This window comes from Varanus komodoensis, unplaced genomic scaffold, assembly GCF_004798865.1.
Source record: "Varanus komodoensis strain SLA01 unplaced genomic scaffold, ASM479886v1 scaffold8, whole genome shotgun sequence".
Taxonomy (NCBI): Eukaryota; Metazoa; Chordata; class Lepidosauria; order Squamata; family Varanidae; genus Varanus; species Varanus komodoensis.
Genome location: NW_025336481.1, coordinates 35,364,045 through 35,377,963, shown reverse-complemented (window position 1 = coordinate 35,377,963; position 13,919 = coordinate 35,364,045). Strand labels below are relative to the sequence as shown.

The following is a 13,919-nucleotide window of genomic DNA, read 5'->3' as shown; positions in this document are numbered from 1 at the left end:
TTGGTTTGATCCAGTGAGGCGCTACTGAAAGTGGTTATAAGCCAGTGTGGTGTCGTGGTTAAGAGCGTGGGACTGGGACTCAGACGATCTGAGTTCTAGTCCCCGCTCAGTCATGGAGCCAACTGGGTGACTTTGGGCCAGTCACAGACTCTCAGCCCAACCTACCTCACAGGCTTGTTGTTGTGGGGATAAGATGGAGGAGGAGAATGAAGTAAGCTGCCTTGAGCCCTTTGTAGGAAAAAGGCAGGATATAAATCGAAAAATAAAAAAAATAAAAAAATATCCTCCCACAGAGGATATTCACATCTGTGGCCTCCTTCTCAGCTTTCTATCATGTCCCTCCCACAACAGTGATGTATGGGAAACATGGAGCAAGTGCCCATTACTGCTAAGATATCTTGAAAGTCTATATGCATGACAAATGCATCCCATTCTAATGGAGACAAAAGTATTATCTATCCATCCCTCCATACGCACTCACAGGCATTTCAATGAAGGCAAAAATATTTCCCAGCTATTGGGCATTTCAGAAACACATAGCTATTCTATTACGGAACACGGCTCATTATCCTCATTTCTTTTTCCTGCATAAATATCCAGTGTGGGTTTTTTGTTTTTGTTTTAAAGCCAAAGTTATGATCACTGAAGTCTGTGTACAAATCAAACAATTTCCATTGTCTTTGAGGTAATAGTTTTTTGCATATGAAAGGTTTTGGTAATTTGAGGAACTAATTTCTCTTCACACATCTTTGCAAACCATTTGATATTAACAATTTACCTACATGGCTATGAACTAGAATTATCTCAGCATCACGTATTTTATACTTCTTCCTATTTCATTGTGCCAGCTTCTCATTTAAAAAAAATACCTATTTATTGTTCTAATGGATTAGGTGTGATGAAGGTGATGCTAATATCCATTCCAATTGCTGTTGCTCTCTTTCTTTTGTTTCTGGTATTTATTTGTTAATGTTTGGGTTGATTGTGATCATTATAATGCTTTTTTAACTGAGCTTGGATAGATCTCAGAACATTTTTAATCTGGGCAGTTTTATGTAATTTTTAAAACTAAAACAACATGATCAAGAAAATGAAAGTTAGATGGATGGTGGAGGGGATCCAATATGTCTGGGTCGCTAAAGGGTCGCTTTCAGCACCTGGCTGCCAAAGTTGATTAGTAGCAGCAAAAGACTGTTCTTCTGCTGTTAACAGCCATTTTTGCAATGGCTGCATAAGGAATGCTAGACCAGGGCTGGGACTTCAGGCCCATCTCCAAAGGTGGCCTTGCTTAGGTCCCAGTCCTACCCTCTGGAGTTTCCAGGGGGCCAAGTTCCCTTTTCATGGCCATACCAACAATAATGTGATGGTTTTCAGCTTTTGCGCTTCCTCACCTCTTTCTAAAGGTTGAAATGCCTCTGTTAAAGTTTACTTACTGGCAAAATCAGCTTTAAGCTGATATTCTGGCACCCTCTGATTACATTTCTCTTTGCTCACAATTCTATTTCAGAGAACCTTTCAGGGGCTCACATTCCAATAGTGGACCAGACCAGGGGTAAAAAGCTGGGATTAGAATGCCAAAAATGCCAGAATAGTTTAGCTTAATTCTGGTACTCCCAGTACCTAAACCTTCACAGAGATAACTTGTGCTTCAAAGTGTTCTCCTTTGCAAGCTATCTGAATTACAGTCTTTTATTAGTGAAGAAAACTAAATGTTATGTGCTGAACACAGAATTCTCTCAATCAGCCCAGAGCAGACCAACAGAACCAGTGCCATGGTCTTTTAAGAAATGCTGTGGCAAGTTCTTAAAGAGATGGGAGTACCAGACCATCTTATTTGTCTCTTGAGAAACCTATAAGCAGGTCAAGAAGCAACAGTGAGAACTGGGCACGGAACCACTGATTGGTTCAAAATTGAGAAAGGAGTTTGGCATGGCTATTTAATGTATATGCAGAGCACATCCTGAGAAAGGCAGGGCTAGATGAATCACCAGTTGGAATTAAGATTGCTGGGAGAAATATCAACAACCTCAGATATGCAGATGATACCACTCTCATGGCAGAAAGTGAAGAGGAATTAAAGAGCCTCTTGATGTGGGTGAAGGAAGAGAGTGCAAAAGTTGGCTTGAAACTCAACATTAAGAAAACTAAGATCATAGCATCCGGTCCTCTCACTTCCTGGCAAATAGATGGGGAAGAAATGGAGGTAGTGACAGATTTTATTTTCCTGGGCTCCAAGATCACCACAGATGGGGACTGCAGCCAAGAAATTAAAAGATGCTTGCTCCTGGGGAGGAAAGCTATGACAAATCTAGACAGCATACTAAAAAGCAGAGACATCACCCTGCCAACAAAAGTGCGTATAGTCAAGGCTATGGTTTTCCCAGTTGCAATGTATGGCTGTGAAAGTTGGACCATAAGGAAGGCTGAGTGCCAAAGGATTGAGGCCTTTGAATTGTGGTGCTAGAGGAGACTCCTGCGAGTTCCTTGGACCACAAAGCAATTAAACCTTAGAGGAGGTCAGTCTTAGAGGAGATCAACCCTGACTGCTCTTTAGAAGGCCAGATACTGAAGATGAAACTCAAATGCTTTGGCCACCTAATGAGAAGGAAGGACTCCCTGGAGAAGACCCTAATGCTGGGAACAATAGATGGATGAGGTGGCTAGATGGAGTCATTGAAGCATTTGGTGTGAGCTTAAGTGGATTCTGGGGGATGGTAGAGGACAGGAAGGCCTGGAGGAATGTTGTCCATGGGGTCGCAATGGGTCAGACATGACTTTGTGGCTAACAACAACAAAGAATTTGTTACAGAAGACCTCCAGCCCACCTGATTGCTCTGCTGGGGTAGGAGGTTAAACACAGCAAATTTAAAACATCCAGTTAGGGTTCTTGCTACAGCTGCTCATCTCAATAAGCACAACTAATTATAGTATGGGAATCATATTTGATTATTTTTGATCACCACAAGCTAAGAAATGCATTAATCATTCAGTCAGATGACAACTTTTCCAAAGGGGCAGAACCAGGAAATTCACTGCAGGGAACATCTCCTATGAAATAAGCATGTCTGAGTACAATGATAAATATCTAAGTAATATCTATTACTCATGTAGTAAACTAAGGACCAAAATGGTGTGAATTAATTATGTGAATGCAATTAAAGTTCGTTTTGGTTATTGTTGCATTATTTATGCACAACATTTTATGACTGTGGTCTGCAGCCAAAAGAGGATGTCACAGTGTCTTACATAAATTAATAGCATTTTACAATCTAAAAGAGACATTGCAAGAAGAAAAGCAAATTGGGAGGGAAGAGGAAAAAGGCAAAGCTGAGTCACCAGTGAAGCGTTTCATAGTACTGACTGCATTCTTTTTAGTAGCGAGGAGTAAGGCAAGCTGCCTCCAAGTGTTCCTTCTTTGGCTGATGTCTGGGCTCAGCTGGGCTTCCCCTTCCCATGATTTTTATCCTGGGAGGTACAGGATGCAGCCTCCCAGTCGTGTTTGGCTGCAGTCCCAAGGAGCTGATAGCCAGAGCCCTTCAGCAGATAGCAGCAACAGAGAAACCTCGAGTGCCTTGGGACCTTGGGGGATGCAGAGAGGAAGCTTGATCCCTCTCGTCCTCCTGTGGCTTCTCTCTGCAGCCTCCCACAAACAGCCTCTCCACATTTCAAGGGAAGCTCCCATTGGTGCAAATGGAGGCTTCCCTTGAAGTGCAAAAGTAGCTTTGGTAGGGTGGCGGTATTTGTCAGGACTGAGGCATTAGAAGAGAGGGAGGCCTGTGTGAAGCCTTCCTCCCCATTTCCCAATGTCCAAGGGTGCTTAGTCTCCTTCGGGGCTGCTATTTGCAGAGCCAACCGAACAGGCAAGCCCACTGCATTCACACAGCTAGCCTTGAATCCAGTTCGGTCCCAGCCCCATCATATTAAAGGGGAAGGCAGGCTGGGAAATAGTTCCATGGTGGTCTGGACAAAGCCAAATTTGAATGCAGTCATAACAATTTGGGGGGCTAGAAAGATTCTCCTTGTCTTTTAGTAGATGCCTAGATAGAGTTGGAAACCCCTGAACAGAAAGAGGCCTCTACAAAATCCCCTCCCTGCCATTCCCTTGGGCTGCCCAGGGTTGGAGAAAGATAGGTCAGCCATTGGTGCAATCCAGCCTGACCCAAGCTGGAGCCTTCCAGGCCTTTGTCCTTCAGCTTCCATCAGTGCCATCCAGCATCACCAATGGTCAAGAATTCTGGTTTAGCTCTTCTATCTCATTACCCAAGAGAGCAAATTGATTGAGCCCATGCAAGGCCACAATTAACTGCAACAGACTGTTCTGTGTTCCCCACGAGGTTCCTTTTGGGCATCTACTTCCATCCAGACAAGCTCATGTTAACTGCACAATCTGGTCCATTGTACCTGAAAAATTCACGTAATTCACCCTACGTGCAATAAGATTTCTCCCCATATGACTTCTAGAGGCATCTGTTCCCCCCACAGCAATAGATGTTCTATTTTTCTAAATGCCTACTGTGCCTGCAGTTACTAGGACAAACACGACAGTTAATAAGGAGAAAGCAGGTAATTTAATTTGTGTCCCCTCCCCCAACTCTTAACTGAATGTAGGCTACTGAAGGTCTGTGTCTCTCATCCAATAAACTAACTGATATGCTAGGCTGGATGTGAAATTTGAGTTGAATGGCTACTCTCAGGAGTGCGGAGGGTGATATTCCAGGTTGCCAGGTTGTCATACAGGAAGGCCTACTATCTAGTAGGGTTTGTGAGATTATAACTAAAGACCTCTAAATTAGAATCTTCCTCCTACATGAGAGAGGGCCATCCAATGGCCTTCCGGGTATTGTTGGACAGCAACCACCATAAGCCCTGAATGATGATGGGAGTTACAGTCCAGCAACATCTGGGAGCTATAAGTTGCCCAACCCATACTGCACAGACATACTCTAGTGTGATAGTGCTTAACCTTTTGTACCCAAGATGGCCTCAGATAAACCAGTAGAGGCAGTCCTCTTGGGAGTAGAGTCCAGCAGAATATCTTTCAAACATTCATGGGGATCTTGCATTCAGATAATTTCAGACTGAATTTGTTTAAAATGAAGGAACATTTTTAGGCAAGTGTGCCATTTCAGACCATGACTTCCGGTGATACTCTGGGATATAACTTGTGTTTGGCTAAGGAGCAGGTCTTGAGCAACAGTCAGGTTCTGCTAGGTTTCTCGGGAAGGAGATTAGTGTCATGGAAAGCTCCAAGTGGTGCCAGGGCTGGAAGCCTGACACAATTGTCTGTATGTTCCTCCAACACAGATCAAAGGAAGACTAAGGTTTAAATAGAAAAGTTTCTGGATCTAGGCTAATTGTCTGTGTCATCCCCTGCCCCCTTACCAGTTGAGGCCTGGCTAACCCATTTTTATAAACTCTGGCTGTGATGATGTGAAGTGGGCAAGTCTTGCTGTTTTCCTCACAACCCAAGTTTTCAGAGTCTGGGGACTTCTGGAAGCAGGAAAGCTGGCCTCTGGGGACCTCCTGGGCAGCTAGGCAGCTAGGGTAGAAGCCCCATAATGCCCTTCCATATCTGTTTCCCTGAGTTGCCTGGGAACAAGGGATTCTCTGAGGCTTCAGGAAGGCCTGAGACTAGGAATCAGTGTCAGACAAAACTCTCAGAAATCAGACTGAGAATCAAGTGCAAGATAAGCAGCAGTGAAGAGATGGGGCTATACAAGTATCCATAGCTGTGGCTAATATGTCATCAAAACCTAATTTTGTTTCACTCGTCTCTGTTCCCTCACATTTGCAGCATTTCTTTCTTATACACGAAGAGTTCCTTTTTGTTCAGATCCTAAATGCTGGAAGCAATACAAATGTATGAAAAGTTAGAAACTGCATACAGATTCCCTCAAAATGCCATCCTAAAGGATTGGAGTGCTCTAGAGAAAGGGCTGCAGAATCACAGGACCTTCTGCCCCTCCTGTGTGCTGCCAGTCAAGGCCAGGAAGAGCGGGAACAGCAGCAGAGGCTTTTACAGCTCTGTCTCCCTTCTATTTTCCAGAGTCCACCCAGCTTGCTCATTCATCTGGTGGTGAAGACCAGAGTTGGAGAGGTTTGTGGATGCAGCATTCTGACATCCTCTCCATTCCCTCCTCTTCTGGCTCACCTTTTAATTTTTCCAAACTTCTTCCAAGGATGCTGTTGTGTTTGTGGAAGAGAAGTCCTTACAGGGCTTTCTATTGAGGCTGGGAGTTGGATATGAGTAGACTGAGGAAAATAGTCCAGCCTTCTTCACGACTATGGCCTTGCAGGAGAGGTCCATTATATCCTTTGGTCCTTGGGCCATTCACTCAGGGTTCTTAAGATTGCAGCATCCATATTGCGAAATTTGGACTTCTTTGGTGCAATGCTGAAGAGGAGGGACACAAAAAAGCACATGGTCCCTAACTTTTTCCCAAAGTCTGAAGCAGTAAGCTTTGTACTACACTAATAGACCAATTCTTTCAGTTGTGCTGACTGTCAAAATGATGTCTGTTCATTTTTGCAGCCCTTGAGAGATTAAATGTTTGTAGCTGTTTTCTCTTAGAGAAGCAGCCATTCTTTGCTTAAGACATGGACAAACTATCTTCAAAGTTTGCATGGCTCAATGCATTTTAAAGATATTTTGTCGAGAAACTTCTGTTTTTGCAAATGTGATGATGTCTCCAAGGAGATGAGTATAAAATTTCAGAGGATGCATGTTTTATTTTAAAGAGGTTGGTTTCACCAAGCAGTGTCCCTTCCATGTGATTTGACAGCACTGACATTTGCAGTTCAGAAATAAAATGAAACCCAGAGGAGGTATTTTGCGATGTTGTTGCAACAGGCTTTTAGTTGAGAAGTCTTGACACTGCATGTGCCTATAATATATATAGAAACTACATGAAATTGTGTGGTTGTAATACACCACAATTGCACAGTATTAAAAGGCAAACCTGATCAAATGGATAGAACTTGCTTATGAATAAACAAGCATGAGATTGCACTGCACATGAATATAATATGAAGTGTACGGTATAATATCGAAGATGCTTTGGCCTTAATTACAGGGAAACAAAATAATTAAATACCAAAATTCTGAGGACAGCAGCATCTTTAAGACTAATTGGTTCTATTCATTGGCTATAGGCTTTTTCAGGTTTTAACATGCTTCTTCTGATATCAGGCTGACAGGTTCTTGAACTAACAAAGGTGTGATGCACAGTCACCTGATCAATAGAGCCATCTGCAAACAGGATATTTTTCTGTCTCTCACTTGAAAGTAGAGCTATTATTCATAGTAACATTCTAACAGAGGGGAAACCTGGCTCTATGGGCAATAGAAAGGAGGGATGTCGTAAAATCTCCTTTACACACTTGCACCAACTCTGAGCTAAAGTAAAAGAAATCTTTGTTTCAGTGAATTAATACTTTCCTCAATATCCAAAATTGTGATAGAACTGGATTGAAAGTCAAAGTGTTGAGGCACATGTAAATCCTAAATACCCTGAATTACTAGATCCAGTAATATTATTCCACCAGTAGACAAGAATCGTCTGGTTCTTCCAAGGGCTGGATCAAACTCCAAGTCTGGAAATGGGGCATTTCCTCTCACATTACAGTTCTCATGTTCAACTTGAACATGATGAACTGTGTCATAATTACAGCCATCCAAATAGGATTGATGCAATCATGTGGCATAAGGAAACATAGAAACATAGAAACAGAGCGAGTCAGAAGGCCCTCCCAGGCCATCTAGTCTAACCCTCAGCTCCAGCCGGCTCCTCTCACAACATGTGCATGTCCAGCCTATCTTTGAACACCCGCACCGATGGGGCCTCAACCACCTCCTGTGGAAGCCCATTCCATACCCTCAGGGTCCTAACTGTCAGGAAGTACTTCCTGGCATCCAAATTGAACCTTGGTTCCCTGAGCTTTGCTCTGCTGGAATGTGTCCTGCCTTCTTCTGCAGGGGAGAACAGGTCTCTACCCACCTCTGTGTGACACCCCCTCACATGCCTGTATGTCGCCACCAGATCCCCTCTGAGTCTCCTCTTCTCCAGGCTGAAAAGACCCAGTTCCCTTAGTCTCACCTCATACAGCTTTCCCTGCAAACCGGCCACCATCCTTGTGGCCCTACGCTGCACTGACTCTAACCTGGCTATCTCCTTCCTGTAATGAGGGGCCCAGAACTGAACACAATACTCCAGTTGCGGGTGCACCAGAGTCATATAGAGTGGTAGTAATACCTCTCTCAATGTAGGAGCCACGCTTCTGGCTATACAACCAAGGGTGGCATTCGCCCTTTTGACCACCTCTTCACACTGCTGACTCATGTTTAGCCTGCAGTCAACCAGTACCCTGAGATGCCTTTCACAAGAGATGCTCTCCAGCCACTTGTCCCCTAACCTGTACTTAAGACACCCATTCCTATGCCCCAAGTGCCAGACCTTGCACTTATCCACATTGAATGCCATTCTGTTGTCTCCTGCCACTTCCATAGTCTGTCCAGATCCTTTTGGATCTGGAGTACCTGCTCCTCGGTTGTGACCACTGCCCCAGTTTTAGTATCGTGTATGAATTTGATCAGCAGAGTGTTCACCCTTCTTCCATGTCGTTGATGAAAAGATTGAACAGGATCAGCCCCAGGACAGAGCCCTGGGGGACCCCGCTTGTCACTGGTCACCATCCTGATGATTCCCCACTAATGGTTACCCTCTGCTTTCGGTCAGTCAACCATGTCCTAATTCATTGGACAGTGCATTGGTCTATCTCAAAACTCCTCAATTTCGCAACCAGGATATCATGGGGCACTTTGTCAAAGGCCTTACTGAAATCCAGGTAAACCACATCCACTGCATCCCCTCCATCTAGCCATCTCGAAACCTTGTCATAGAATTCCACAAGGTTTGTCTGGCAGGACCTGTTTTTGCGGAAGCCATGTTGTGTGGCTGCCAGCCTCCCTTCCCTATCTAGCATCTCTAGATCTCTCGCTATTATGGGACATTCCATTGTTTTTCCTACAATGGACATAAGGAGAGTGAATGAATCCCACATTCCCATTCTTGAAATAGATTTTGACTAGGCAAGGACATGTTCCCAGTGGTAGCAATATGTATTCTTGCAGTCTATGTTTGTGTGTCTGAGAGAGGAGGAGGGAGGCAGGGAGCATGAATAGAAGTCATTTTGTGTGTTGATTCCAGAGTAGGGTTGATTTAGTATTTATCTAATCATGTACGATATAGAGTCAACATATACTTCTAGATCTCTTGTTTATGACTTTTTATTTGCTGAGATTTTTGAAAGAGCAATACAGTTGTTCTGTGTTCCCTGTTTCTGAGACATTCTATTTAATTTTCTATATTATCCATTAAATGCACAGATTTGTAGGAAGGCAGAATTTATTTTTAAAAAATAAAGTATGAAAGAAACTTCATTTAATTTAAATTATTGAAGCATACCTGTAAATGAAAAGTTAATTGAAGATTCTAAGAGAATTTTGCAGTTATATATCATTAGAAAGATTTTGTCTGGTGTGTTCCAAAATTGATTTTCCAATAACATCAGTTCAATGTATAAAGTGATTAAAATCAAGTCCAGAGATTGCCAGTCCAATTTGTCATCAATCTTTTATACTTCATAGGGCAAAATTTGAATATTTCTCATCAAGGCACCCATTTTATCTCTTCAGTAAGCCTAGCAATGATAAGTATCCCCTTAGCGCTATTGCTCTACACTTGTAAATACAACATTTGCAAAATTATCTCCACAAAATACAACATCATCATGATAACAATGTAATTAACAGAGTACGATTTATTCTCAAATGATGCAATTCTAACTCAACCCTATAGAAAGTAATAGGTACTATGTAAGTGCACAATTTTCATCTATCTTAAGGAGCAATCTTATGACCACCATACACTGTCTAAGGGACCATGAGATACTTTGGATCCCCAGATTCAAGGCAGGGGATAGCATTCTGACCTTAGAGAAAGGAATCCATAATCTGTCCCCTTCCGCCTCTTACACAGTGTGGAATGGAACATGTGGGTGCTTCTCTGAGGTTGGGAAGACATCTTTGGAGAAGAGGTGTAGGGGGTGTTTTGGTGGGTGGGAAGGGGAGAAGACTGGAAAAGCCAGGATCTGAGTTTTTATGAGGCCTTCACAGCTTCCTGTCCTCTCCCTCCAAACTGCTTTTGCAGACTAGGTAAAAGAAGCCCATGAAAATGCAGGGTGCAAAGATGGGAAGACAGAACTTGCCTCACTGTTCCCCTGCATTTCAGTGGCTTATGATCATCATAATATTGCTTTCTCCCTCTGTTAACTGACAAGACTAAACATAGTGATATGTTTATCCATCGATTTTTATCCTGGATGTATCCATCGATGGTCATCTTGGTCCACTCATTCTTCAGAAGTACTGTGTGCCTCTGGCAGCATCTAAGTTCAGTTCTTCTTCATGGGTTGAAGGTCCATAGTGATTTTGTCTAATCCAACTATGCCAGTTCACTTAAATTTTTGAATTATCTGTTTGTCAGTAGAACTTGAGAAAGACTGAGGGATATTATACTTAGCTATAGAGATGTTCATCATTGGCATATTGGATTTGTTCCTCTGTCTATGTCAGCCTGCCCCACGGTTAAGACCTCCAGATGTTTTGAAGTAGACACAAGTGCCTCAGGCATTTCTGACAATTTTCCATGCTGACTGGGGCAAATGGGAATCAAAGTGCAAAATAACTGGAAGGTACCAATTTGGAAAAGGCTTTTATATATCTGGAAAGTGCCAAACTGGGAAAGACTGACACATATTCTGTGCCTCACTTGGAACTCCTTGCAGAAGGAAAACTTGGAAATTCACCATTTGTTATGGATTTGTTTGTATGCTTCTTTTCATTGAAGCATTTATAAACCCTCTAGACTACACTGATTACACCTTGCTTGTGTCCATTATGGAGGTAAAATCTGGGCTTCCCTAGTAGGAGGTGTTAAGACTGGGAAATTTGGTCCATTTGAGCTTGACAGATTCCTTCCCTGCATCCAATCTAATGATTGGAAGTGAGCCAAGTCAGAGTTTTTCATAAGCACCTGTCTCTAAGGCAGGCTGTGGTTTTCATGCACCTGTGTGTATGCGTGCACATACGCGTATCTAAGGAAATTTACTCAAATCCCTCAATTTGCATAAATTTCCTTAGGGGTTTTTTTTTTAGGCACAAATCATGGACTGTCTTATCAACAGAAATCTGGAAGTTAAGTCAATTTATACCACATCAAGTTGATATATGCACAGGGATGTGTGAACCAGAATCCAGAGGGCCAAATTGTGGAACTCTTTTGGATTTTCATAGCCCTCTCAGGTTCCTCACAAATCACAGATTCCTGCTCCTTGGTGGAAGCTCTCCCTCTTTGGCATTTTTTCCTCATGGAGGCTCACGCGCCTCAGGCTCACTTCTGCACTTTCAGAAAGAGCTGCAAAGTAGTTCTCAGGCTTGCATTTTTGCAGTTTCTTGTCTGATTTTCAGCATTGTGCAATATCCCCTTTCTGTTTGTCTAGCTTGTGTTTAACTATGTTCACATTTTATCTTATTTTATCAGATTTTTAAATTATTTACTTTGTTTTAAATTTAGTTATACAGAAATATACAGGATAGCAAGGAAATTAATAATTTCTGGTGTATTTTGTGCACAATTGGGATAAAGAAATGCATACAATTTAAAGAGTAGCCACAGTGGATCCTTCAACACTGATTTGATCCCAGCTTTGCAATTTGTAGGAGAATCTTATGAAGAACCAACTGGAGCATAGCTGGCTAATTAGTCTTGCATTACCTCAAAGTTACACTGGTCTGTCCATTTTTGTGGCATTCTGGCACATGTACACTTATTCATTTAAAGGTTTATCCTGGATCTACATAGGTAGTAGTATGAGTATTATCCATCTAGCATGTTTTACAGTCACTGTTGACCCCACACAAATTGAATCATGCTGCAGATTTGAAGATCTCTTCATCCCAGGAGAGAATATAGTATCTTTATGCAGTGAAAACTGTTACTCCTGTTTTAACTCTGAAAGATGCCAACAACTTCTGATTCTTGTGGAGTGAATAATTCTAATGCTTTTCTCTCTCCTCTTTTTCATGATTTCCCCAAAGCTCTGGTTTACACGGAGGTGACAGCGTCACCAAAACCGGACCTGGGGGCCTTCCGGACATGAGACAAGTGCCAACTGTTGTGATCGAATGTGATGACAATAAAGAAAATGTGCCTCATGAATCTGAATATGAAGATTCTTCATGCCTCTACACACGAGAAGAAGAGGATGAGGATGAGGAGGAGGATGATGACAGCTCCTTATTTACAAGTAGGAGTCTTCTTCTCCTGCTGGGCATGTGTTCTTTTCTCACAGCACTGAAGAAGGAACAGAGCCACTGTGCAGAGAACAGCCTAGTACTATTTCACTCAGTTGTTAATAATTCCTAAATCAGTCATGTGAAAAATACTCTCTGGTAGTCAGATGGGTCACTACCATGCTTTAGCATGGGAAAACTAATATACAAGAACACCTTGCCTTAAAAAATCCTATTAAAATTGTGGTAGACAAGAAAAACTACGGAAGCACTGAAATGCACTCCACTCCTATGCACCCATGCCTATTTGGGGCCAGCTTCAGAACAGAACTCCTTAATGAGCCATCTTCTTCATTAGTGGCCCCCAAATTGAGTGTTGGCAGGTAGAGCAGCTCTGCTCCAATGAATTCTGGAGTGGCTTGAGCCACCATTCCCATTTTCCACAATTCCTCTGGAGCAACTGCATGCAGGGCTCTCTGGGGTATTTGACCTCGGGCAACAGTATGCTAGAGACTCTAAGAGAATGTCAGGCATAAATGGCAGTCCCAAGATGCCCCAGGACAGATATTGGTGGTGGAGCATGCAGGAGTGCTGACCAAGGCCCAGGTTATTGCCCATGGTTGCTGGGTCCCAGCACTAGCACTGTGTGAACATATTCTGCAAATATATTTTATGCAAGTTCCGTGGGATGTGCAGCATATTCTTCTTCCTGAACTGTCATAGTTGGCAAAGTTCCTGATTGTTTTGATGGGGTTGGAATCAGGCATCAAGAAACTGAGCAGAAGTTCTAGGACTTCCTCTTTAAAGTCCTTAAGTACAGGAGAACCCATCTCTCCTCTTATAGAGATGGTGGCAGCAGCCCCTTGAATTAAGGTTTATGGAGCTGGGAGATGAGCACAAGTAATCCATCTCAACAGTTGGATTACTGTGTCCAGCTCTGGGCACCCCATTTTCAGAAAGACATTGACAAGTTTGCCTTGGACTCGAGCAATCTGGGCTCTAGTCCCTGCTCAGCCCTGGAGCCAACTGAGTGACTTTGGGTCAGTCACAAACTCTCAGGGATTGAGAGCAGCAGCATGAGAATGATGTAAGCCACTCTGAGTTCTTTAAAAAAGAAAAAAAGTGGGATATAACTATAAGTATGTTGGAATACCTCCAAAGAAAAGCATCCAGGATGGTGAAAGGTCTGGGAATCAACTGGTATAAGGAATGTTTGAACAAGTTGGGTATGTTTTAGCCTGGAGAAGAGAAAATTGAGGGGAGACATGATAGCAGTCTTCAAGCATCTGAAAGGATGCCATGCAATCGATAGAGCACACTTGTTCTCTCTTGCTCCAGAGAGCAGAACTAGGACCAGCTGGTAGAAATTTCAGGGAAGCAGATTTCAGCTAAACATCAGGAGATAACTTCCTAAGAGTGAGAACTGTTCAGCAGTGGAACAGATGGCCTCAGGAATTGGTTGACCCTCCTTCACTGAAGACATTTAAGCAGAGAAAGGTTGGCCATCTGTCAGGGATTCTGTACTTGCATCATGCAGTACCAATCCTGCATTAAGCAGCCTGTTATC

At 42.8% G+C, this 13,919-nt stretch overlaps 1 protein-coding gene across 1 annotated transcript in view; it reads left to right on the top strand.

Moving 5' to 3' along the window:
* PHACTR1 (phosphatase and actin regulator 1) overlaps window positions 1-13,919 on the top strand; it is a 96,853-nt gene that overhangs the window by 56,835 nt on the left and 26,099 nt on the right. The window contains exon 6 of the mRNA XM_044455204.1: window positions 12,158-12,366. Coding sequence (XP_044311139.1) covers window positions 12,158-12,366 — 209 coding nt within the window. The remainder of the gene's footprint in view (window positions 1-12,157; window positions 12,367-13,919) is intronic.